General features: G+C 38.8%; 1 protein-coding gene across 4 annotated transcripts in view; it reads right to left on the bottom strand.

The window, feature by feature from the left end:
• Positions 1 to 22,578, bottom strand: part of NFX1 (nuclear transcription factor, X-box binding 1) — a 102,415-nt gene that overhangs the window by 60,358 nt on the left and 19,479 nt on the right. For 3 of the 4 annotated variants that reach the window (XM_037796845.1, XM_037796846.1, XM_037796848.1), the window contains exons 5-7: positions 19,744 to 19,849; positions 16,613 to 16,684; positions 12,139 to 12,278 (exon numbers count right to left, since the gene is read on the bottom strand). In XM_037796845.1, coding sequence (XP_037652773.1) covers positions 12,139 to 12,278; positions 16,613 to 16,684; positions 19,744 to 19,849 — 318 coding nt within the window. The remainder of the gene's footprint in view (positions 1 to 12,138; positions 12,279 to 16,612; positions 16,685 to 19,743; positions 19,850 to 22,578) is intronic. The other variant, XM_037796849.1, reaches the window with a different exon arrangement.

The following is a 22,578-nucleotide window of genomic DNA, read 5'->3' as shown; positions in this document are numbered from 1 at the left end:
CTATACTTCTGGGACCAAACTGCCAGAACATAATTCCTGCCTGTGCCAGTTTGGATGTATTATGTTCCCCAAAAGGCCATGTTCTTTGATGCAATCTTGTGGGGGCAGATGTATTAGTGTTGATTAGGTTGGAATCTTTTGATTGAGTGTTTCCATGCAGCTGTGACTCAATCATCTATGAGTGAGAGCTTTGATTGGATCATTTCCGTGGAGGTGTTACCCCACCCATTCAGGGTGGGTCTTAACTGAATCACTGGAGTCATATAAAAGAGTTCCCAGGAGGCGGGGAAAGATGGCAGACTGGTGAGCTGTATGTTTTAGTTACTCCTCCAGGAAAGTAGGTAGAAAGCCAGGAACTGCGTGGACTGGACACCACAGAGCAATCTGACTTTGGGCATACTTCATACAACACTCATGAAAACGTCAAACTGCTGAGATCAGCGAAATCTGTAAGTTGTTGCGGCCAGGGGACCCGCGCCCCTCCCTGCCAGGCTCAGTCCCGTGGGAGGAGGGGCTGTCAGCTCCGGGAAGAAGAAGGGAGAACTGCAGTGGCTGCTCTTATCGGAAACTCATTCTACTGATCCAGACTCCAACCATAGATAGACTGAGACCAGACCAGAGAATCTGAGAGCAGCCAGCCCAGCAGAGAGGAGACAGGCATAGAAAAAAAAAAAACAACACGAAAAACTCCGAAATAAAAGCAGAGGATTTTTGGAGTTCTGGTGAACACAGAAAGGGGAAGGGCGGAGCTCAGGCCCTAAGGCGCATATGCAAATCCCGAAGAAAAGCTGATCTCTCTGCCCTGTGGACCTTTCCTTAATGGCCCTGGTTGCTTTGTCTCTTAGCATTTCAATAACCCATTAGATCTCTGAGGAGGGCCCTTTTTTTTTTTTTTTTTTTTTAATCCTTTTTTCTTTTTCTAAAACAATTACTCTAAGAAGCCCAATACAGAAAGCTTCAGAGACTTTCAATTTGGGCACGTCAAGTCAAGAGCAGAACTAAGAGAGCTCTGAGACAAAAGGCAATAATCCAGTGGCTGAGAAAATTCACTAAACACCACAACTTCCCAAGAAAAGGGGGGTGTCCGCTCACAGCCACCATCCTGGTGGACAGGAAACACTCCTGCCCATCGCCAGCCCCATAGCCCAGAGCTGCCCCAGACAACCCAGTGTGACGGAAGGGCTTCAAATAACAGGCACACACCACAAAACTGGGCGTGGACATTAGCCTTCCCTGCAACCTCAGCTGAATGTCCCAGAGTTGGGAAGGTGGAGCAGTGTGAATTAACAAAGCCCCATTCAGCCATCATTTGAGCAGACTGGGAGCCTCCCTACACAGCCCAGCAGCCCAGAACTGCGCTGGGGGGACGGCACTCACCTGTGACATAGCACAGTCATCCCTCAACAGAGGACCCGGGGTGCACAACCTGGAAGAGGGGCCCACTTGCAAGTCTCAGGAGCCATACGCCAATACCAAGGACTTGTGGGTCAGTGGCAGAGACAAACTGTGGCAGGACTGAACTGAAGGATTAGACTATTGCAGCAGCTTTAAAAATCTAGGATCACCAGGGAGATTTGATTGTTAGCACCACCCCCTCTCCCCGACTGCCCAGAAACACGCCCCACATACAGGGCAGGCAACACCAACTACACACGCAAGCTTGGTACACCAATTGGGCCCCACAAGACTCACTCCCCCACTCAAAAAAAAGGCTAAGCAGGGGAGAACTGGCTTCTGGAGAACAGGTGGCTCGTGGACGCCACCTGCTGGTTAGTTAGAGAAAGTGTACTCCACGAAGCTGTAGATCTCATAAATTAGAGATAAGGACTTCAATAGGTCTACAAACCCTAAAAGAACCCTATCAAGTTCAGCAAATGCCACGAGGCCAAAAACAACAGAAAATTATAAAGCATATGAAAAAACCAGACGATATGGATAACCCAAGCCCAAGCACCCAAATCAAAAGACCAGAAGAGACACAGCACCTAGAGCAGCTACTCAAAGAACTAAAGATGAACAATGAGACCATAGTACGGGATATGAAGGAAATCAAGAAGACTGTAGAAGAGCATAAAGAAGACATAGCAAGACTAAATAAAAAAATGGATGATCTTATGGAAATTAAAGAAACTGTTGACCAAATTAAAAAGGTTCTGGACACTCATAGTACAAGACTAGAGGAAGTTGAACAACGAATCAGTGACCTGGAAGATGACAGAATGGAAAATGAAAGCATAAAAGAAAGAATGGGGAAAAAAATTGAAAAACTTGAAATGGACCTCAGGGATATGATAGATAATATGAAACGTCCAAATATAAGACTCATTGGTGTCCCAGAAGGGGAAGAAAAGGGTAAAGGTCTAGGAAGAGTATTCAAAGAAATTGTTGGGGAAAACTTCCCAAATCTTCTAAACAACATAAATACACAAATCATAAATGCTCAGCAAACTCCAAATAGAATAAATCCAAATAAACCCACTCCGAGACATATACTGATCACACTGTCAAACACAGAAGAGAAGGAGCAAGTTCTGAAAGCAGCAAGAGAAAAGCAATTCACCACATACAAAGGAAACAGCATAAGACTAAGTAGTGACTACTCAGCAGCCACCATGGAGGCGAGAAGGCAGTGGCATGATATATTTAAAATTCTGAGTGAGAAAAATTTCCAGCCAAGAATACTTTATCCAGCAAAGCTCTCCTTCAAATTTGAGGGAGAGCTTAAATTTTTCACAGACAAACAAATGCTGAGAGAATTTGCTAACAAGAGACCTGCCCTACTGGAGATACTAAAGGGAGCCCTACAGACAGAGAAACAAAGACAGGACAGAGAGACTTGGAGAAAGGTTCAGTACTAAAGAGGTTCGGTATGGGTACAATAAAGGATATTAATAGACAGAGGGGAAAAATATGGCAAACATAAACCAAAGGATAAGATGGCTGATTCAAGAAATGCCTTCACGGTTATAACGTTGAATGTAAATGGATTAAACTCCCCAATTAAAAGATATAGATTCGCAGAATGGATCAAAAAAAATGAACCATCAAGATGTTGCATACAAGAGACTCATCTTAGACACAGGGACACTAAGAAACTGAAAGTGAAAGGATGGAAAAAAATATTTCATGCAAGCTACAGCCAAAAGAAAGCAGGTGTAGCAATATTAATCTCAGATAAATAGACTTCAAATGCAGGGATGTTTTGAGAGACAAAGAAGGCCACTACATACTAATAAAAGGGGCAATTCAGCAAGAAGAAGTAACAATCGTAAATGTCTATGCACCCAATCAAGGTGCCACAAAATATATGAGAGAAACACTGGCAAAACTAAAGGAAGCAATTGATGTTCCCACAATAATTGTGGGAGACTTCAACACATCACTCTCTCCTATAGATAGATCAACCAGACAGAAGACCAATAAGGAAATTGAAAACCTAAACAATCTGATAAATGAATTAGATTTAACAGACATATACAGGACATTACATCCCAAATCACCAGGATACACATACTTTTCTAGTGCTCACGGAACTTTCTCCAGAATAGATCATATGCTGGGACATAAAACAAGCCTCAATAAATTTAAAAAGATTGAAATTATTCAAAGCACATTCTCTGACCACAATGGAATACAATTAGAAGTCAATAACCATCAGAGACTTAGAAAATTCACAAATACCTGGAGGCTAAACAACACACTCCTAAACAATCAGTGGGTTAAAGAAGAAATAGCAAGAGAAATTGCTAAATATATAGAGACGAATGAAAATGAGAACACAACATACCAAAACCTATGGGATGCAGCAAAAGCAGTGCTAAGGGGGAAATTTATAGCACTAAACGCATATATTAAAAAGGAAGAAAGAGCCAAAATCAAAGAACTAATGGATCAACTGAAGAAGCTAGAAAATGAACAGCAAACCAATCCTAAACCAAGTACAAGAAAAGAAATAACAAGGATTAAAGCAGAAATAAATGACATACAGAACAAAAAAACAATAGAGAGGATAAATATCACCAAAAGTTGGTTCTTTGAGAAGATCAACAAGATTGACAAGCCCCTAGCTAGACTGACAAAATCAAAAAGAGAGAAGACCCATATAAACAAAATAATGAATGAAAAAGGTGACATAACTGCAGATCCTGAAGAAATTAAAAAAATTACAAGAGGATATTATGAACAACTGTATGGCAACAAACTGGACAATGTAGAAGAAATGGACAATTTCCTGGAAACATATGAACAACCTAGACTGACCAGAGAAGAAATAGAAGACCTCAACCAACCCATCACAAGCAAAGAGACCCAATCAGTCATCAAAAATCTTCCCACAAATAAATGCCCAGGGCCAGATGGCTTCACAGGGGAATTCTACCAAACTTTCCAGAAAGAACTGACACCAATCTTACTCAAACTCTTTCAAAACATTGAAGAAAATGGAACACTACCTAACTCATTTTATGAAGCTAACATCAATCTAATACCAAAACCAGGCAAAGATGCTACAAAAAAGGAAAACTACCGGCCAATCTCCCTAATGAATATAGATGCAAAAATCCTCAACCAAATACTTGCAAATCGAATCCAAAGACACATTAAAAAAATCATACACCATGACCAAGTGGGGTTCATTCCAGGCATGCAAGGATGGTTCAACATAAGAAAAACAATCAATGTATTACAACACATTAAAAACTCGAAAGGGAAAAATCAATTGATCATCTCAATAGATGCTGAAAAAGCATTTGACAAAATCCAACATCCCTTTTTGATAAAAACACTTCAAAAGGTAGGAATTGAAGGAAACTTCCTCAACATGATAAAGAGCATATATGAAAAACCCACAGCCAGCATAGTACTCAATGGTGAGAGACTGAAAGCCTTCCCTCTAAGATCAGGAACAAGACAAGGATGCCCGCTATCACCACTGTTATTCAACATTGTGCTGGAAGTGCTAGCCAGGGCAATCCGGCAAGACAAAGAAATAAAAGGCATCCAAATTGGAAAAGAAGAAGTAAAACTGTCATTGTTTGCAGATGATATGATCTTATATCTAGAAAACCCTGAGAAATCGATGATACAGCTACTAGAGCTAATAAACAAATTTAGCAAAGTAGCGGGATACAAGATTAATGCACATAAGTCAGTAATGTTTCTATATGCTAGAAATGAACAAACTGAAGAGACACTCAAGAAAAAGATACCATTTTCAATAGCAACTAAAAAAATCAAGTACCTAGGAATAAACTTAACCAAAGATGTAAAAGACCTATACAAAGAAAACTACATAACTCTACTAAAAGAAATAGAAGGGGACCTTAAAAGATGGAAAAATATTCCATGTTCATGGATAGGAAGACTAAATGTCATTAAGATGTCAATTCTACCCAAACTCATCTACAGATTCAATGCAATCCCAGTGAAAATTCCAACAACCTACTTTGCAGACTTGGAAAAGCTAGTTATCAAATTTATTTGGAAAGGGAAGATGCCTCGAATTGCTAAAGACACTCTAAAAAAGAAAAACGAAGTGGGAGGACTTACACTCCCTGACTTTGAAGCTTATTATAAAGCCACAGTTGTCAATACAGCATGGTACTGGCACAAAGATAGACATATAGATCAATGGAATCGAATTGAGAATTCAGAGATAGACCCTCAGATCTATGGCCGACTGATCTTTGATAAGGCCCCCAAAGTCACTGAACTGAGTCATAATGGTCTTTTCAACAGATGGGGCTGGGAGAGTTGGATATCCATATCCAAAAGAATGAAAGAGGACCCCTACCTCACCCCCTACACAAAAATTAACTCAAAATGGACCAAAGATCTCAATATAAAAGAAAGTACCATAAAACTCCTAGAAGATAATGTAGGAAAACATCTTCAAGACCTTGTATTAGGCAGCCACTTCCTAGACTTTACACCCAAAGCACAAGCAACAAAAGAGAAAATAGATAAATGGGAACTCCTCAAGCTTAGAAGTTTCTGCACCTCAAAGGAATTTCTCAAAAAGGTAAAGAGGTAGCCAACTCAATGGAAAAAATTTTTGGAAACCATGTATCTGACAAAAGACTGATATCTTGCATATACAAAGAAATCCTACAACTCAATGACAATAGTACAGACAGCCCAATTATAAAATGGGCAAAAGATATGAAAAGACAGTTCTCTGAAGAGGAAATACAAATGGCCAAGAAACACATGAAAAAATGTTCAGCTTCACTAGCTATTAGAGAGATGCAAATTAAAACCACAATGAGATACCATCTAACACCGGTTAGAATGGCTGCCATTAAACAAACAGGAAACTACAAATGCTGGAGGGGATGTGGAGAAATTGGAACTCTTATTCATTGTTGGTGGGACTGTATAATGGTTCAGCCACTCTGGAAGTCAGTCTGGCAGTTCCTTAGAAAACTAGATATAGAGTTACCATTCGATCCAGCGATTGCACTTCTCGGTATATACCCGGAAGATCGGAAAGCAGTGACACGAACAGATATCTGCACGCCAGTGTTCATAGCAGCATTATTCACAATTGCCAAGAGATGGAAACAACCCAAATGTCCTTCAACAGATGAGTGGATAAATAAAATGTGGTATATACACACGATGGAATACTACGCGGCAGTAAGAAGGAACGATCTCGTGAAACATATGACAACATGGATGAACCTTGAAGACATAATGCTGAGCGAAATAAGCCAGGCACAAAAAGAGAAATATTATATGCTACCACTAATGTGAACTTTGAAAAATGTAAAACAAATGGTTTATAATGTAGAATGTAGGGGAACTAGCAGTAGAGAGCAATTAAGGAAGGGGGAACAATATTCCAAGAAGAACAGATAAGCTATTTAACGTTCTGGGGATGCCCAGAAATGACTATGGTCTGTTAATTTCTGATGGATATAGTAGGAACAAGTTCACAGAAAGGTTGCTATATTATGTAACGTTCTTGGGGTAAAGTAGGAACATGTTGGAAGTTAAGCAGTTATCTTAGGTTAGTTGTCTTTTTCTTACTCCCTTGTTATGGTCTCTTTGAAATGTTCTTTTATTGTATGTTTGTTTTCTTTTTAACTTTTTTTTCATAGAGTTGATTTAAAAAAGAAGGGAAAGTTAAAAAAAAAAAAAAAGAAAGAAAGAAAAACAAGGAAAAAAAATGATGTAGTGCCCCCTTGAGGAGCCTGTGGAGAATGCAGGGGTATTCGCCTACCCCACCTCCATGGTTGCTAACATGACCACAGACATAGGGGACTGGTGGTTTGATGGGTTGAGCCCTCTACCATAAGTTTTACCCTTGGGAAGACGGTTGCTGCAAAGGAGAGGCTAGGCCTCCCTATATTTGTGCCTAAGAGTCTCCTCCTGAATGCCTCTTTGTTGCTCAGATGTGGCCCTCTCTCTCTGGCTAAGCCAACTTGAAAGGTGAAATCACTGCCCTCCCCCCTACGTGGGATCAGACACCCAGGGGAGTGAATCTCCCTGGCAACGTGGAATATGACTCCCGGGGAGGAATGTAGACCTGGCATCGTGGGACGGAGAACATCTTCTTGACCAAAAGGGGGATGTGAAAGGAAATGAAATAAGCTTCAGTGGCAGAGAGATTCCAAAACGAGCCGAGAGGTCACTCTGGTGGGCACTCTTACGCACACTTTAGACAACCCTTTTTAGGTTCTAAAGAATTGGGGTAGCTGGTGGTGGATACCTGAAACTATCAAACTACAACCCAGAACCCATGAATCTCGAAGACAGTTGTATAAAAATGTAGCTTATGAGGGGTGTCAATGGGATTGGGAAAGCCATAAGGACCACACTCCACTTTGTCTAGTTTATGGATGGATGAGTAGAAAAATAGGGGAAGGAAACAAACAGACAAAGGTACCCAGTGTTCTTTTTTACTTCAATTGCTCTTTTTCACTCTAATTATTATTCTTGTTATTTTTGTGTGTGTGCTAATGAAGGTGTCAGGGATTGATTTAGGTGATGAATGTACAACTATGTAATGGTACTGTAAACAATCGAAAGTACGATTTGTTTTGTACGACTGCGTGGTATGTGAATATATCTCAATAAAAAAAAATTTCAAAAAAAAAAAAGAGTTCCCAGACAGAAGAAGGTGCTGCAGCTAAGCAAGCATTTTGGAGAACGCCATTTTGAAGTGCAACATGGGAGCAAGAAGACACCAGCCTTGTGCCTTCCGAGCTAACAGAGGTTTTCCAGATGCCATTGGCCGTTCTTCTGTGAAGGTACCCTATTGTTGATGCCTTAGCTTGGACACTTCTATGGCCTTAAGACTGTAACTTCGTAACCAAATAAACCCCCTTTATGAAAGCCAATCCATTTCTGGTATTTTGCATAATGGCAGCACAAGCAAACCAGAACACTGCCTTACCTCAAAATGAATTTGTTGCAGCTTATAAGGATACGTGAAATAGAACAAGAGAGTGTAAATTAAAAGATGATGTGAAAGGAAAAGAAAAACAATGGTAGGGATTGTTAGATCTTAGATTGAACATATCTAAGAAATGTACACTATAAAGACAAACATTAGGTCAGTTATACAGGGTTCCTAAGATAAAAGGAGATCAACAATCTTTGAATAAAAACAAGTTTTCTGGGAATTAAGACCAGATAGGAATTCTTCCCCAAGAGGATTCATAAAGAGAACATTATGTAATATAAAACATACTTCCTTACATAAAATAGCTCATACTACAAAACATTTCATACAGCTGTTTCTTATGCTTAGATCAAAGCATCTCATCAACATGAAATTTAATAAAATAAAACTCTATAGGGCACCACTAATACACTGTGGCTCAGGATCTCTGCTGATTAGGGGCAGTCATGAAAACACAAGGGAGGGGCTAGGTGTTGAGTGCATGGACTATAAATACTTCAGGCTATCCTCTGTAAATCCCATTTCTCCCAGCTGAGAGGAAATGAGAGCCACCATGGGGCATGGGTTTGGGATTATATGCTGGACAAATGCTTGGAGGACAGCTTTGCTACATTTCCTGTTAAATACAGACCCATATGACATAATGAATCAAAGTTGACACCCTCTTGAAACTATCAAAAACAAGAGCTTGAACAGAAGAATATCCCACTTGTAATGAAACTGAGGGGAGTACCCACGCAGGGTCAGGATTCAGAAGAACAGGTGATTGAAGCCCTGAAGTTCTACTCCATAGAGAACAGACTGCAGAAGATTTAGTCTGAAAAATAATCAGGATACAATTGAACAATCATCTGTCAGCCAAAACTCTCAAGAAAGTACTCAGAGAACACTTAGCTTTGAGTAATGCTATGTCCTGATGAATCCCACAAGAAAACTGTCAATGTTGAGATCAATCTGGGCACTTTTAAAAGGATGTGTTATCTGGTGAGCCTGTTTCACAGAGAAGAAATGAAGCAATCACAGCTGTTAAGCCTGGAAAGAGAACACTGGGGAGAGAGGATACGAAGCCGTTTTCGAACCTCTCAGGAGAAACAGTAAATCTGGAGTAAGTTACACCAATGAGAGGATATTTCAAGGTAGCAGATTTTGGCTCAATAAAAGAAAAAACTGACACAGAGTTGTCCCATGACCAAACAGGCTACCTCAAAATACAGTGACTTTTTAGGCTGTTTAATCAAAAGCTTGAGTAATCAACACCATCCACTAGGTATGCTGCAAAGAGGGGATAATTTCCATAGAAAGTGGAATTAGATTCTTCTGTCTCATTTCAGGATTCTAACAGCAAGGAGAAAGGGCAAGGGCAAAACTGAAAAATCCAAAACATAAGCTTATACTCACAATTTCCTTAAAATAATTTTTTTCTATTCATGCAGTTGCTTGTCCTTTCTTTCCACTGAAGTATAATTAACATATAATAAATACATACATTTTAAGCGTTCAATTTGATAAGTTTTGATAATTGTCTACGTCTGTGTAACTACCCAAAACAAGATATCAAACATTTCCATCAATCCAGAAAACTCTCTCCTATCCAACAGCAGTCAATTCTTACTATCCGCACTCCTACGTAATCATTTTCTGATTTTTGTCACCAACGATTAGTTTTTGTCTGTTCTTAGATTTCATATGGTCTTAGAATAAGCATTTTTTCATGTCTAACTTCTTTCATGTCACATGTTTTTGAGAGTCATCTTATGTTGTTGCAACATAAGTAGTTCATTCCTGTTTGTTGCTATGTAGTATTCCATTGTATAAAAATACCATAAATTTAATTATCCTTTCTTTTCTTGATGGACATTCAGGTTGTTTCCATTTGGGGGCTAATATGAACAAACATTCCTTTACAAGCCTTCATGACTTTGGTGCACAAATATCTAAAAGAGGAATTGCAGGGCCACAGGATAAATGCAAGTTTAATTTTATAAGAAACTGCCAAACAGTTGTCCAAAATGGTTGTACCATTTTATACACCTGCCAGTGATGTATGACAGTTCCAGTTGTTCCACATTCTTGCCAACATTTGGTGTCATTAGTCTTTACCTTAATCATCCTAGTAGGTATGAAATGGTAACTCATTGTGGGTTTTTTTTTTTAAGTTTTATTGAGCTATTATTCACACACCATACAATCCACCCAATGAAAATGTACAACTGAATTGAGAGCTGCACATCCATCACCACAATCCATTTTAGAACACTTTCATTAACTCAAAAAGAAAACCCACACCCCTTTCTACTTTCTGTATCTACAGATTTGCCTATTCTAGACATTTCATATGAATGAAATTACACAATTTGTGGTCCTTAGTGTCTGGCTTTTTTTAAAAACTTAGAATGTTTCCAAGGTTCATCCATATTGTAGCATGTACTCATACTTCATTTCTTTTTATTACCAAATAGTATTCTGTTATACAGATACACTACATTTTATTTATCCATTCATTAGTTAACAGACATTTGGGTTGTTTCCACTTTTTGGCTGTTATGAATAATTCTGTTATGAACATTCATGTATAAGTTTTTGTGTGGGCATGTTTTCATTTCTCTTGGGTATATGCCTAGGAGAGGAATTGTTGGGTCATATGGTAACTCTGTTTAACAATTCGAGGAACTGCCAGTCTGTTTTCCAAAGCATGCTGCACTATTTTACCCTCAATGGGGTTTTAATTTGCATTTCCCTAGAATTTAAAGGTGTTAAGCACCTGTCATGTATTTATTGGACATTCATTTGTTTTCTATTTTGAAGTATCTTTTCAAGTCTTTTGCCAATTTTTAAACTGAGTTGTTCATCTTTTTTTTGTTGATTTATAGGAGTACTTTAAATATTCTGGGTACAAGTCCTTTTTCAGATGTATGTGTTACAAATCTCTGTTCCCTGGCTGTGATTTATCTATTCATTTACTTAATTGTCTCTTCTAATGAGTAGAAATTTTTAATTTTGATGAAGTCTAATTTATTTTTTTTTTCTTTTATGGTTAGTGCTTTTATTGCTTTATCCAAGATTTTTGCCTAATTCCAATGTCACAAATGTATTCTTTTATATTTTCTTCTAAAGGCTTTATGTTTCTGGGTTTTACATTTAAGTCAATGATCCATCTAGAACTAATTTTTGCATAAGGAATGAGATAGGAGTTGAGGGTCACTTTTTTCCCAAACATATATCCAGTTGTTCTAACATTTGTAAAAAGATTTTCCTTTCTCTATTGAACTAACTTAGCACTTTGGTTGAAAAATCAACTGACTGTATATAGGTGGGTCTATTTCTGGACTCTGTTCTCTACCTTGATCTACTGGTCTATTTTTATACCAATAACTGCATTATCATGATTATTATACTTTTTTAAGTCTTGAAATCAGGTAGTGTAAGTCTTTCAACTTGGCTCTTCTTTTTCAAGATTATTTTGGTCTTTCTAGTCTTTTACAAACAGTTACTTTTAAATGTATTTTAAATCTACTGTCCAAATTATATAGGGCAATGACCTATACTGGTATTATGTGACTAAAATGATAAAAATCATCTAAGCATTAATGTATCTACAGCTCTCTCCAAGGTACCAGAACTAACAGTCTTTGTAACTGTAGGTATGACACCAATCCATATGCATCAAGACAACCATACATAAGGTTCTGGAAAAGTACACAAGCACTGCTAGCTGGTGTGCTCACACTTACCCTGGTTCAATATGATTCGGCAAGGCTGGCACTGACCCCCATGGCACAGCTCAGCACAATGGTGCTGACCACAGTTCAAAACATTCCCACATGGGTTAGAACAGTGGACTGCAGTGGCCTGACCACAGCGAACTGTGTGCCTGTAAAGACAGGAGATGGATGCATTAATTGAAAAGTTCCTGTTTGACAGCCAAACTAACACTGAAGCTCAAACCCTCCCCCTTAAAACCTACAAAGACTTTTCTTTTTTTTTTTTCCCCTATGCTGGAGGGAGGGTTTTATTTTGTTTTTGTTTTTTTTTCCAAAAGTACCAAATTATTCTACAACCATGTCCTGAAGCATCAGTGTCTAAGATTTCACTATAACTTTTTTTTAATTCAATTTTATTGAGTTATATTCATATATCATACAATCATCTGTGGCATACAATAAACTATTCACAGTACCATCATATAGTTAGGCATTCATCACCCCAATCTATTTTTTGAACATTTTCCTTATACCAGAAAAAGTAAAAATAAGAATAAAAAATAGAAGTAAAAAAGAACACTCAAATCATCCCCCCATCCCACCCTATTTTTCTACTCATCCATCCATACAGTGGTTAAAGGGAGTGTGAACCACAAGGCTTTCACAATCACACTGTCACCCCTTGTAAGCTACAATGCTATACAATCGTCTTGAAGAGTCAAGGCTACTGGGTTGCAGTTTGATAGTTTCAGGTATTTACTTCAAGCTATTTCAATACCTTAAAACCTAAAAAGGGTTATCTATATAGTGTGTAAGAGTGCCCACCAGAGTGACCTCTCGATTCCATTTAGAATCTCTCAGCCACTGAAACTTTATTTTGTTTCATTTTGCATCCCCCTTTTGGTCAAGAAGATGTTCTCAATCCCATGATGTCGGGTCCATATTCATCCTTAGGAGTCATATCCTGAGTTGCCAGGGAGATTTACCCCCCAGGAGTCAGGTCCCACGCAGAGGGAAGGGCAGTGAGTTCACCTGCCAAGTTGGATTAGCTAGAGAGAGAGGGCCAAATCTGAGCAACAAAGAGGTACTCAGGAGGAGACTCTTAGGCACAATTAAAAGCAGGTTTAGCCTCTCCTTTGCAGTAACGAGTTCCATAAGGGCAAGCACCAAGATAGAGGGCCCAGCACATCAAACCACCAGTCTTCAATGTTTGTGAGAACATCAGCAACAATCCAGGTGAGGAAGTCTAACACTTCTGCATTTCCCCCCAGCTCTTCAGGGGGGCCCTGCATATATATTTTTATTCTCTGCCCAGATTACTTTGGGATGTATTGCTATTTCACGCTAACCTATACAAACCTACCAGGTCTCACTTCCTAGTCAAAGTTCTATGTAATTATGGTATTTGAACACACTGTACAAGTTAAATTGTTTAGAAAATATAGATCCTATACCAAACAAACATCTCTTCCCTTGGTTTCACATGGAAGTTGAAGTTTTAAAACACAGTCAGTATTGTCCTTTACCCTTTGGCCCAATTTGCCCTAGTCCTAACTAGATCTGCTTCATTCATATCTCTAACTGAAGTCTGGACTCTTTTTCAGCTTTTTTAACAGTTGCTGTATGCACTAATATTGACATTCATATCTGCAGAGCTTTAGCTCTGAGTTTCAGGTGTCACACAGATACACAAAGTTCCAGGGATTGATCAGGTTATACACAAAGGGATCAGCATCACAGAATCTAGAGATAGTCGTTACAATTCAGGAATAGATGTGACTGCTGCAAGTGCTTACAATCTAGGGACCATTACAATAAGTGTTCCCCTGATAAGCTATGCTCTAAGATTCAATTATGAGTTTACACATTGTAGTTAGTCCATATTGGTGAGGCATTATAGTGTTTGCTTGTTTCTGGCCTAGTTCACTCAAAATGCTGTCTACAGGATCCATTCAACTCCTCGCGTTGCATGTCTCATTTCACTCCTCCTCACAGCTGCTCAATATTCCATTGTATACACACACCATACTTCACCATTCTTTTCCTCAGTCGATGTACCTTTAGGCCACCTCCACCTACTGCAAATCATGCATAACTAAGCCTTTACTTGACCAACATTCTCCCCACTTTTACTGTATGCCTTCCTCCTCCAATCCTTATCTCCTCAATTATTCTCCTCTTCCTCATTCTTTCTTCTTTCTCCTCCTTTGCTTTCCTTATTTCCCATCCTATCTATCTCTCACCCAAATTGAATGACCAGTGAGGAACTGAAGGCTATTCCTGAGGGTTTGTTTTATGTGATTCCATCTCTAAGCACTCAGGAAGTAGCATGCAAAAGAGAAGGACCTCCAGGATCAGGGCTCAGAAGATCTCAGTTCCAGTCATAGCTCTGCCTCAAGCTCTCAGTACCTGACAGACTGGGGTGCAGTGGGGTGGTTATGATGTACATATTTGGACTGAAAGCACAACAGTATTTTACTGGGACCTGGCACTCACATTTTATATAGCTATACTTAGAACAAACTTTGTATTTTGTCTCAGGTTGGGAAGAGATTCTGGCTTTGTTCTAATAAAAATCTCAATTGGCTGATTTATTGGCTAGAGAATAAGAGGCCAGTGCTTTTAGAAAATCGTCTTCCGGTTTCTTTCCAGGATCATGACTTAAGAGTCTACTGAGATTTATCCTATCCTCCACCCCCATCCCAGCTACATATATATATATTTTTTTTATAAAGTCACTGCTATATGCATAGATGATCAGTTTTCAGTGCTGATCATAATGCTAACATTGGTCTGGTATGCTACTATGCCTAGCAGCATGGCTAACATCAACCCCTTGAGTTGACGTTATTTCTAAGTAAACACAGTGAAGTAACCACATCATTGAAAATCTGCACGATCCCACATCATCTCGTGGTTCAGAAATCATTTTAAGATCTCACTGTGACTCAGAGGTACACTGCAGCTATCAGTTGTCCTTGTACTGGTGACACAGGAGAACTTGTCTTGTAATGGAAAAAAGGAGGGTTCTGAAGTCACTCTTTCTTTCATACACAATATTCACTGAAAACCTTTTACATGCTAGATACTGTGCTAAGCACAGGTAAATGGTCCCTGGCTACCAGAGTTTAACAGGCCTGTGTTCAATTCCTGGTTCTGCCATTAGAGAGGTTAAAAAAAAAATTCCTGTCACTTGTCATTTTACTTGAAATGGGTAATCTCAGTTTGCACACAAAACTGTTGCAAAATCCATTAGGATAGCTATTATTGAAAAAATGAAAAACAATAGATGTGGAGAAACTGGAACCTTCATAATGTTGCTGATGGGAACGTAAAATGGTGCAGATATTGCGCAAAACAGTCTGGTGGTTCCTCAGAAAGTTAAACATAGAATTACCATATGACCTAGCAATTCCACTTCTGGGTATAAACCCTAAAGAACTGAAAACAGGTATTCACACAGAAGCTTGTACATGAATGTTCATAGCAGCACTATTCATAGCCAAAAGGTGGAAACAACTCAAATGACCATCAACTGATGAATGGATAAACAAAATGTGGTATATTCACATAGTGGAATTTAGTCAACCATAAAAATGAAGTATTGACACATGTTTCAACATGGATGAAATCTGAAAACATCAGGCTAGGTGAAAAAAAGCCAGACACTAAAGGTCACATATTGTATGATTCATGAAATGTCCAAAATAGGTAAATCCACAGAGACAGAAAGCACATTAGTGGATGCCAGAGGCCGGGGTGAGGAGGAAGGGGTGGGGAAGGGGAGAAAAGGGAATTTCTATTTAATACCACTAAATTGTACGTTAAAATGGTTAATACTGATGTGAGTAAATATACTGATGTCAGTAAACACACCAAAATAATTAAATGCAACATAATAGGCAAAACTTCTAAAAGACAGAAAAGTCTCGAGTTACTGCATGAATGCTTTCTCTGGTTCCAGATATTCTGCAATATGTGAATGTTGAAGTGTTAAGTGGCCAAGTTACAATTGCTATGGGAACTGTAACTGAAACTCGACCTCTGGTACATGTACATGTTCAACCATAACACTGCATTAACAGGTTTTTGCATTGACCTGGTGTTTGTAAGTGGTTTTGCTTTAGGCTTATAAAGAGATGAATTTGCACTAAAGTTTGTTTGGGAGGGAGCAAGCATCCTGCTTGCTGTCTTTCAGAGGAATTAGCTTGTAATAATGCTGGTAACAAATCATATAGAGACTACTCCTTTAAAGTAAAAAAAGAAAAAAAAAAAAGGTTAAAATGAGAAATTTTTCATTATATATATGGTAACCCAATAAAAATTAAAAACAAAACATAACAACAGGATCAAAGGAAGCACTGGAAACTACCATTTACAGAAAAGAATGATTTACACTTACCATTTATTAATATCTACTTATAAAATTTTTTATTTTATAAATTCACAAGCAGTTAATCAATGTGGAGATTGCAGTCTTCTCTAAGGTACAATTCTAACCTACCTGGTCCGTCCACATTCACATGTTTTAGTCATAAAGGCAGGACAGGGTGGGCAAGGTCCAGGATGGCAGAGACTAAAAAGGAAAAGATTCAGTGAATAAACCATGTATCCAAACCTGAGAAAATCTTCCCTAACTGGATCCACTTGTGAATAAAGCAACAAATAAATCTACTGTGAAATGTTATAGTATTTGTCTAAAGTTGATTTAACTATTTAAACAAAGATACCAACATTTTTCTATAGAAAGAACTGATAGTGTTATCTTAGAATGTTTAACCAGAAATGTAAACCCAAGTCAAAATGAGTTTTATTTAAGTCTAACAGTCAGAGAGTACATTTTATAAAATGCTCTTGGCCCACTTATAGTACGTTGTAGGGATAAAAATAGCTTGCCACTCAGATGAACAGAAGGATGGCCAATGGTGTATATTAAAAGATCAGAACTTGGGCAAAATAACAGTGCAAATCTACAGATCCATGAAAAGTACAGACATTTTCTCATCAGCTAATAAAATGATAACCAGACAATGTGATAACAATGGGAACAGTGAAAAGAAGGTTGACACAAGGGTAGTTGTAGAAGGTTGACACATGCTGGTAAGTAACATAGGGAGAGAATGAAGGGGAAAGGGGGCTTATGGACAGAACTGGGCATAGTGATATGCTCTAGTATCAGAATTAGTCTTCTGAATAAAACACCCTGGTAAATTACATACTGTTTCAGAAATACCATCACCTAAAACATTTTGGGAACATCTATGACAACTTTTTTGGGGGGAGGGGCATTCTAAGTGGTGGCAAATCACAATCCTTTAGGAATTAAAAGTCAGTCAGAGCCAAGCTTACTGAATCAGATGGCAACACAATTTGGTATAAAAACTAGGTGTCTCTCCCCTTTGTCTAGTTTATGGATGGATGAGTAGAAAAATAGGGGAAGGAAACAAACAGACAAAGGTACCCAGTGTTCGTTTTTACTTTAATTGCTCTTTTTCACTTTAATTATTATTCTTGTTATTTTTGTGAGTGTGCTAATGAAGGTGTCAGGGATTGATTTAGGTGATGAATGTACAACTATGCAATGGTACTGTGAACAATCAAATGTACGATTTGTTTTGTATGACTGCATGGTATGTGAATATATCTCAATAAAATGAAGATTTAAAAAAAAACAAACAAACTAGGTGTCTATATAAGGTGGCCTGTTGGGTGTTTTATGTGACTCCTAAACCATCTCTGATAATTCTCAAATAAACACTTCAAAAAAGGCTTTAAACACTGAAAACAAGCCAGGAACAAGTGCCTAGTCTTCTAAGGTGAACTGTTTTGACAGAACCTTTAGGAGACACTAAATTTAAGCTTATTTCTTTAAAGATGAATATCATTATTCAACAGTTACATTCTGTATGATGTGCCTCAACCCTTTCAGGTGAAACAATTTTCATGGTTGCACATTTATATAACTTGAGACATAAACTGTTGCTCAGGTGTGGGTGATTCTAGGTTGTTTCAAATTTGCCCAAAGCCCTGACACAGTCCCAGGTTTTCTTAACTCTGATGGCAGTGGTTCTCCCCACTGGTTACATATTAGAGTCACCTGAAGAGCTTTTAAAAGCATAGTTGCTCTGAGGTAGAGTCAGGAACTGGTGTTTTAAAATGCCCCTTAAGTAAATCTAACATGTAGCCAGAGTTGAGAGCCACCGTTCTAGAGAATTTTATAAACCTATGGGAACAATTCAAAATAGAGAGAGGGGGGCCAACTGTGGCTTCTGAGTCCTGAAAAAAATCAATGAGAGAAATTCAGAGCTTCACACATGCTGTAGACCAGGAAGTGCTGTCAGGGAATAGGTTCAGCAATCTCTAGGGTCCTAACAGGAGTAAAAGGATCGTTCCCAATTAAGGTGCAGGATTTCTGAGCCACAAAGGAGCAGGTTTTAGCACCTTTCTTTTCAGAAATGGTTTCAGTTCAAACTGTTTCCCTGAGACTTTGGTATTCTCAGGTAGTCATGAAAAGAGCCCATTTCTACTTAAGGCTTAAGAAAGAGTCCGTGCAGAGGGTTAATTAACCGAATTTACTTAAAATGCCAACCAAAGGAAGGGATAATTTAAGTAAACCAGTCCTGGGGTTCTGAGGAAGGACCTATGCAAACAGTCAGGGGTAGGGATGGGGCTGACTGCCCAGCAGATCGCAAGCCACGCAGTTTAGCCTGGTCTGAACAGCTTTATCCCACCAACAATTCCCCAGCACCATCACTACCACATCTTGACCCAAGGCCTCTGTTCCAACATTACCCCTGCTCCATGCAAGAAAAGCACCAAGAGAAACACTCTAGGTCTGTTTTATTCTTAGATTTGAGAAGTAAAAGCAAGAGTTACCATTTTTTGACCACTTACCAGTGCCAAGCCTCTTAGGTACATTAATTCATTTAATATTCACAGAACCCTATCAGATAAGAATTATTACTCTTACATCATTATTTTACAGATGCAGAAACTGAGGCTTAGAGAAGCTAAGTAACTTGTCCAAGGTCACATAACTATTAAGTGGTTCGAACCCAAGAATTAAACCTTTGTTAGAGGTCAGGGCCTGTAAATAGATTTGTTATTTGTAACTGATTAACCGTGTCCCTATTACTGTGCATATCTCTTATTTGGAAACTGCCTGGATACATCCTAAAGCTTGCTACTTACTGTGGGGAAGGGATTCGCATCCTAAAAACTCTGCCCATCAGGACCTTATATGACTGCCTTTACCCAGACAGGCACCTGACCATTACATTTTCTTGGACCTGGATATCAATAGGAGAGAAAATACCTGAGTCTTAGTTCTTTCTAGAAGCCAGCAGGGTAATACAGAGGGAGAAGCACTGGCTTTGGAAATCTCAGCTTCACAATGTCTTAGCACTGCAACCTTGGGCAAGATGCTTGGCCTTCCCAAGCCTCACTGAAAAATGGAGGTGACAATTACCTATACTTCATTGAGCTGTAAAAGGATTCAGTGAGTTAACTTATGCAGAGTGCTTGGCCCAGAGTAAGTGCTCAGTAAGTGGTACAAGCTAATCAGATACGTGTCCTTAGGGCCACCAGCAAAGCGCATCCACCGGGACTCCCCAGGGGTCTAGCATTCCAACTTACAGGTTACAGGAATGTGGGCAGTCCTGGCCAGGTTGTTTCTTTCTACAAACCTCACCACAACTATGTGGAATTTCATTTCTGCTCCACTCAGGATTCTTTACCTTGCCTAAAACATATCAGATCAGAGAGTCAATAGTACAAACTTCAACCACATCCTAGACTTTAATGAAACAGTACAGTACAGCTAGACAGCATGAAACTTCAGTGTGATTTTCATTAGTTCAACAAACACATTATCCCATATCCTAAAATAAAAAGATGAATGTAATGCTACTTATCAAAACCTTCATGAGTATGATAAATCTTAAATTCTGAATTTCCTGGGAAAGATTTTTAAAAAGTTATTTTTCCTCAGAAAAATGCCGCTCATCTAGGGTTTAATCTAGGGTTAAAAACCTACAAGAGAATGTTTCTGATTGGGCTCTTGGATTGGTATGGGAATATTTGCTGTAAGAATAAGAAAGAGGGAATAAGGCAAGAGAGCAATGGGAAAAGAAACAGAGGCAGCGGGAGATGGGAAGGGCATAAATCCCCTGTATAGTAGGATTCTTCTATTCTAGAACATAAAAAGGTGATAATTTTTTAATCAATTTCACTCTGCACAGCTTTACTAGCATCTCCCATAGGCTTAGCACAGTGGCAGGGAAGAGTAAAACAGGCACAGGATTCCCTGCACTTGAGGATTTCATGTCACTTAGGCAATTTATACACTAGATGTCAGCCCGCCCCCAGGCCTTGGCCTCTGCTTTTCTCTCTATGTGCTATCTTTCAGGAATCTTATTCACGCTGTGAGGTTCAATACATTGAAAGGCCAATGATTCCCAAATTTACAATTTTTGCCTGGCCCTGAGTCCTCAGTTTCAGTCCCACGTGTCCAACCATCTGTTGCACATCTATGCTTGGGGTTTCAGTCACCTGAGACTGACCACATCTACAGTCAAAGTTAGTATCTTCCAACTCAAAACCCCTTTCTTCTCAGTGATACCTATTTCTGTCAGTGACATCATCATTGTCAGAGTCAAACAAACTCAAAAACTAGAGTCATCCCTGACTCGACTTTTTCTTTCTACATTCTACTTCACCACCAAATCTTGTCAGTTTTTCCTAGATAGTGTCTTTCTCATCTCTCCCCTTCTAATCCTACTCTTGCCTCTCTACCGGCCAAAACTTCATCTCCAGGCTATTACAAAAGCTTCCCTGCCTCTGTGCCTTCTTGCTCCAGTACACTGCCTTGATTTCCCCTACCACTTTTTAATGGCTCCACCTCTTTTCCCTGACTCTAAATGATGTAGTTTTTTGTTTTTTTTCCCCCTCTTGCCAGGGTTCTACATTAGATGGTTTTCTCATTCTCCTTTTCTCACTCCTTACTCTTTCATCCACTGGGGTCTCATCTACAACTCTCAACTGCAATACCATCCCTCAATCCTGATCTCTCTCCAAGTCTTTCTTCCTTCCTTCCTCTTTCCTTTCTCTTTTTCTCTCTCTCTCTTTCCTTCCTTATCTTTTTCTTTTCTCTCTCTTTTCTTTCTCTTCCTTTCTCCCTTTTTCTCATCCTCCCTTCCTCTCTCTCTTTCTTTCATTCTATTGTGGTAACATATATATATATATATATCACAAAATTTTCCATTTTAACCATTTTTAAGTGTAAAATTCAGTGGTATTAATTATATTCAAAATGTTATACTACCATGACCACCACCAAAACTTTTTCATCACCCCCAAACAGAAGTTCTCTGTAGTTAATTAGCATTACCTCCCCATTTCCCCTTACCCCTGGCAATCTGCAATTTACTTTCTGTTTCAATGGATTTTCTTATTCTAGATATTTCATATAAGTGGAATCATACAATATCTCCAATTATTTCTAAATACTTGCTACACATTTCTCACTGAATGTCCAACTAACTCCTCTAACACTTTATTTTCTAAACTGAATTCATTGGCTCCACCAAACCTGGTCCTCTTGACATGCCTTTTTTTGTTGCCATTTTCAAAAGCAAGAAGTTTTGGAACCACATTTAGGTTCCTCCCTTTCTCATTTCTGTTAATTACTGTTTACCTTTGAAATCTTCCTTTCTATCCGACTCTAACACCCATTATAGACTTTTATTACTCTTATCTGGATTATTGTAAGTCCCCAAACTGTTCAGGCACCAAAATACTCTACTCACTGTTGCCAGACCAATCATAATAAAGAATCATATTGATGTCCTCAGTGGCTTCCAGAAGCCTTTTAAATGAAGCTCCAAATTCTAAAGCTGGCATCAAGGGGTCAACTCTACCTTTCTAGTCATCTCCTGCTCCTCCATTTTCATGGATCCTGGGATCCATAATTGGATGACTCTCTCTTCTCCCAAAAGATTCTGAGCCTTCTTAGTTTTGCACTTCTGCTTATTGTATTCTCCTCCCCAAATCCTTCCTCCCATCAAGATTCTACCTAGTTTTCAAGCCCAATTCAATTCTACCTTCTTCATGAAGGCTTCCCCTTAATCACCTCATCAGAAGGCATAACTCACCCCGATGATCTCCCACAGCACTCTGCATTTCTAGTATAACATCAGGTTAACCGTAGTTTAACTCTTAAGACTATAAGCTCTGATAAATTAATAAATAGTCCTATACTCATTTCGTCATGGTGTGTGATAGTAATATTAATAAATTCTCAATAAAAGCACATTAAAATTAACGGTCTCCTGGAAAGAGCAGAGTAGGGGCAAAGATAGCAAGTAAAAACAGTCCATTATTTGCATTCTCACATCATTTTACCTCTGCCTAGGTCATATTGATCTTCACCCCACATTTTTTAACCCTTTTATCTAATTTGTCAGAAGGCTT

Source organism: Choloepus didactylus, chromosome 10, assembly GCF_015220235.1.
Source record: "Choloepus didactylus isolate mChoDid1 chromosome 10, mChoDid1.pri, whole genome shotgun sequence".
Classification (NCBI taxonomy): Eukaryota; Metazoa; Chordata; class Mammalia; order Pilosa; family Megalonychidae; genus Choloepus; species Choloepus didactylus.
The sequence above is the reverse complement of the archived record's forward strand: the minus strand, read 5'-3'. Positions and strand labels throughout refer to the sequence as shown.